Source organism: Garra rufa, chromosome 5 (genome assembly GCF_049309525.1).
Source record: "Garra rufa chromosome 5, GarRuf1.0, whole genome shotgun sequence".
Taxonomy (NCBI): domain Eukaryota; kingdom Metazoa; phylum Chordata; class Actinopteri; order Cypriniformes; family Cyprinidae; genus Garra; species Garra rufa.
In genome coordinates, this window is record NC_133365.1 from 50,068,809 (window position 1) to 50,073,811 (window position 5,003).

Consider the following 5,003-nt stretch of genomic DNA (forward strand, 5'->3'; position numbering starts at 1 on the left):
AATAAACTAAAAATAAAATTAAAGCTAAACAGATTTTCTTTAAAAACATACAACTGAAAATATAACAAAATATGAACAACTATGAATACTATAGTAGTAAAAGGTTCTAAAATAACACTGCAAGAAATTCACCTTATAAATGGCAGAAAATAATCACTACTGCAGGATATGAGCACATCTTCCAGAGGAGCATTCACTTCTGCTTGGGCTCGCATTGCTTCTCATTTGTATGTTACTTTAGATAAAGTGTCTGCGAAATGAATATATGTAAATGCCGGCTCTATTACCTTGACTGTAGTGTCCTGGTACTCTGTGGGCATGGGAGACTGGGCGATTTCCTTATCTCTCTCTTCCCAGAACTCCTTCATGTTAAAGGCCGAATGCATACACAGAGGACAGCGGTAAGCACTGCGCGACAGAACATTATTGTATAAGCCAGAAGTATTCATGAAGTGCAGTGAGGGCCAAAACACAGCTAAGAGGGGCTGTTATTGTATATCGGATAAGCGTGACACTCTATGAATTAGCAACTAGTCGTAAGAAATCATTAATACAATAGCCACAAAAAAACAACAATGCTTACCCAGTTCTGCACATGTCCTCAAAGCATGTTCTGCAAGCAAAAAAGAATGTGTTTTTACATTAAATCACATTTAAGACGATTCACGTGATCTCAAATATAAGATTTCAGCATTTTTAATAGAAATTTAATTTATTTGCAAATAGATATATTTAAAAGTCTTTCAACAGCATTTAAACAATTTTGTTACTGACTAATCTATTATTAATTTTTATCCTTGACAGATATTTACTTGTTTTAAACATAAAGCTAAATTTTTATACACTACCAGTCACACATTTTTGAACAGTAAGATCTCTTCTGCTCCGCAAGCCTGCACTTACCCAAAATACAGCAAAAACAGTAATATTGGGAAATATTTTTACCATTTAAAATAACTATAAAATAACTAATAACTGATCAAAGCTAAATTTAGCATCATTACTCCAGTCTTCAGTGTCACATGATCCTTCGGAAATCATTCTAATATACTGATTTGCAGTTAAAAAAAAATCATTATTATCAATATTTAACAGTTATTATACAGTTTTTTTCAGGATTCTTTGATAAATAGAAAGATCGAAAGATGATCATTCATTTGAAATAAAAAGCTTTTGTAACATTATACACTACACCATTTTAGAAGAAGTTATAAAAATGAATACTTTTATTTAGCGAGGATGCTTTAAATCGAATACAAGTGATGTTAAAGACATTTATGTTACAAAATATTTCTATTTCAGATAAACACTGTTCTAAAATATATTCAAATACTGTAGTTTTGAAATTTTACTGTTACTGCAGTATTTTGGATCAAATAAATGCAGGCCTGGTGAGCAGAACAGACTTCTTTAAAAAAACATTACAAATCTTACTGTTAAAAAACTTTTGACTGATCTTCTACATACTATATAGACTATATATATCTTCATTTTGCATATCAAGTAAATGCATCTTAATTTTCAGGATGTTTAGATATTTGTGGAAGAAATATGCATGCAATGATTATGAATTCAAGACTTTTTGAGACCTTAATTTGTAGAAGGGTATTAAGAGAATTAAGACTTTTAAAGACCTGTAGAAACCCAGAGAAAATGTTCATATAATGAAGTCCAAAAGTGTGTCCAAACTGGTAGTGAATATTACTAGTAAAGTTAATTCTAGCACAATCAAACACTCACTTGTGTAGCAGATGACCGCAGGGGAGCACATGAGCCCCTACTCTGGACGTGTGGATGTCCTCCATACATACAGGGCAGTTCTGCCTAGAGACATTCTCAACACACTGACAAAAATCACTGATTAATATTTTACTACTAACAACAAAACAATTAAGTAATGTTCAAGAATTAGGCAAACACTTTTCATACCTTGTGATTATCTTTAAGATCAGTGGCTAAACATAGATTGCACTTCGTACAGTGGAAGTATTTCTCTCTTGGGCCAATTCTAGTGAGAGGAGAGGAAGGTCAATGACAATCTCTCTAATAGAATATAGGGTTTGCACTTACGTCACGATTTAGCAAGTTACCTGCATGCGTGGCCATATTGGCAATAACCAGATGTAAACAACAGAATGGATTGCATGGTTACTGTACTACTGAATATGTTGTTCTGCTAATTAACGCTGTCTAAACCATGTGTGGAAACTGCTAAATCATATAGAGAAGGACTTAGTAAGTGGGAAAGGGTGCAAAATTAGGTGGTAAAGATACGTGCAAGCAATATTAGTGAAGATATTATCCTAATATTTCACCTACCTGACTGGAAATGATAAGAACAAACATGAATGTTGTCAGGATTCTTGCCCTGGAAATCCTGGTTCAGTTTGACCAACCACAAACGCCTTTTGTACCTCAGACATTTTTTTGCACACTTCTATTTGATTTGTTATAACTTTTGGCAGTCTATAGTACTCCAAAAAATTTTTTACAGTCCAACCAATTAGTACACCCCAAAACATGACAATAATTGACCATTTTCAGCAGCAATAATCAGCAAAATATGCAAGTTTCATTCGGTTCACTGGCATTGTTTACATCCAGAGCCGCCAAAAAGGCCGACTGATGACGTGTCGCGGAAACACCCTATTAAAATGTACTGTTTTAGTTCAATAATAAAGGCACCTCTAATTTGTAAAATGTTTTGCACGAAAGTAAATGAATAAACGAATATACAAACCTGCATATCCCGCAGGGCTGGCAGTGGTACTGCTTCTTGTCTTTATCAAAAAGATGGCAAATGTCACAGTAATACTCCCCAAACTTCACTTCACATTCTTTACATGTCTGTTGAGCCTGAAAACCAAATAATGGACAAGGTGGGCCCAATGAATATTTAAGTAATCATAATAAATTATATCAAATTTTAAAGCTTAAAACCTCAGAATTCATCCATTTTTAAATCAGATATTGCTTTACCATGGAAATGGTACTTTAAAATCTTTTAGCGGTCTCCTCCCCTTAGTGGGTGGAGTCAAGTGTCATATTACGAAATGCATTCCGGTCTTTTAGAAGAAAAACATTTTAGTCTTGACAAAATACATGTTGTCAGAAAGGTCTGAGTCTCAAGATATTTTTTGATAGAAGTAACATTGACAGAAAAATGTAAACATTTGTGACAGAAAAATGCATAAAACATGCAATAAAGGTTTCGATGGCACCTGGTGGCTGTTTGTGGTATAACACCCTAAATAAAATCTCAGGAACATAACTTTTTTTTTCTATCAACTTCAAATTTGGAACCTAACTTATTTACACCTAAGACTTTAATTTTATAGTAGCTTTGGATTCAAATATATTGTATATATTCTATATAAAATAAAATCTGGTACAGTGTATTTTCTTTACAGTAAATTTAAACTTCTGTAACTTTTTGATACTTTAATATTTTGAAAAGATTCCACTTCTGCTGTAATCTGCAGATTGCCTTCAGGTTACCAGGTCTTTACACCAAAGCGTTCATGAATTATAACAATTTAAGTGTGGATAGTGCAGTTTCACAGCTATGTTAAAAAAAGACAGGTGACACTAAGGGTTAAATGTTATCAAAGCTGAAAAGTACAGGAAAAAATACATTCTGCATAAAAAAAATGGCTATTTTTATGAACATTGAAGATTTGTTGCATTGTGACACTTCAATACCCACGATTTTATTTATTACAACAAACACCACCATGATATGTACATCCAGTTCATATTTTCATTATAGTAAGGGTTAATGAAATTTGAATATTTTTTCTTAAAAATGCATGTTATTAAATAGCTTAAATATGACTATACCTCTTGAATAGTATTGCAAGCTGCACATTTGACCTCTCGGACCTTAAACCGGTCCATTTGATGGTTCTCTTCACCATCATGACAGAGTCTGCAAACATAAAACTTCCCACAGCAGGGCGCCTGCAGAGAGACACAATCACAAACACTTATAAATGCAGATCAAAGCACATGCAGCAGTCCAGTTAGTAGCTGTAATGCAAGTCCTTCCACATCAAAGCAAGAACATAACTGACATCAGAACATGCTGCAGGAATAAAACCATAAACCCTAAACTGGCATTTCTTTGCCTTTACCGAGCAAAGCAACGAGTTGAAACTAACACATCAAGTTCGTTGCCTTAAAGCCAACAATAATTAGAATTTAGTTCATTAAATAATTTTATATTAAACAGAAACACCTGTTAGTAGGTATTCAGTGATGTATAGTTAGCTAGTATGCTAATCTGACGTTCCCGTGCGACCAAGTAGGCATTTAACTGTTACCGTTAACGGAATAATAATGCTAACTTTCTGATATTAGCAAGCATATGCCAAACAAAACATGTTACAAAATGTCGCTCACTTTTAACAAACAGCTACGAACGTAATGCACACATCCGACTTCTGTGGCGGCCATGTTTCATTTATTGCTAGAAAACTTTATTTAAAAGCCCTTCGTTGACTTTCAATGAAGGGGGTTCTCGATCTATTCCATTGAATTACAAAAAGGAAGAAATGTTTAGGTATGAAATAATAAAAAAAAAAAAAAAAAAGTAAAAAAAATATATATAAACAGTGTATTTTTCTTTCATCCAAACCTTCATTGCTGATTTGAAAATTGTTTTAATTTAGTAGTTTTAATAGTGACGCTTTAATTTGATGATTTTTGCAAACAGAGAATATTTTTTGAAGATGTAGCTACTAATCCATGTAAAGTCAAATCTACTTGATGGGTAGCCCTAATTAAATGAAATATGTAGATCTGCATTTTATTTCTTGACCATGCACATCACAATTCATATTCTGTGTATTTTTATAGGGAATACTGGGGCTTGTTGTCACAAAATTAAGTCTTATAGCTCAGCATCAAACACTAGGCTTAAATTAAATTTTTTATTTTAAAATAAAATGCATTGGAGAATGGAGATAACATTTTGGTGAACATGTCATTTATTATATGTGACC

The 5,003-nt window shown here is 33.0% G+C and overlaps 1 protein-coding gene across 1 annotated transcript in view; it reads right to left on the bottom strand.

The window, feature by feature from the left end:
• The window catches only part of rchy1 (ring finger and CHY zinc finger domain containing 1), a 5,910-nt gene extending 1,455 nt beyond the window's left edge, over positions 1-4,455 (bottom strand). Inside the window, exons 1-7 of the mRNA XM_073840797.1 lie at positions 4,402-4,455; positions 3,841-3,960; positions 2,741-2,856; positions 1,930-2,008; positions 1,741-1,844; positions 584-613; positions 288-408 (exon numbers count right to left, since the gene is read on the bottom strand). Of these exons, the coding sequence (XP_073696898.1) occupies positions 288-408; positions 584-613; positions 1,741-1,844; positions 1,930-2,008; positions 2,741-2,856; positions 3,841-3,960; positions 4,402-4,455 (624 nt within the window). The remainder of the gene's footprint in view (positions 1-287; positions 409-583; positions 614-1,740; positions 1,845-1,929; positions 2,009-2,740; positions 2,857-3,840; positions 3,961-4,401) is intronic.
• Positions 4,456-5,003: the final 548 nt, after the last annotated feature.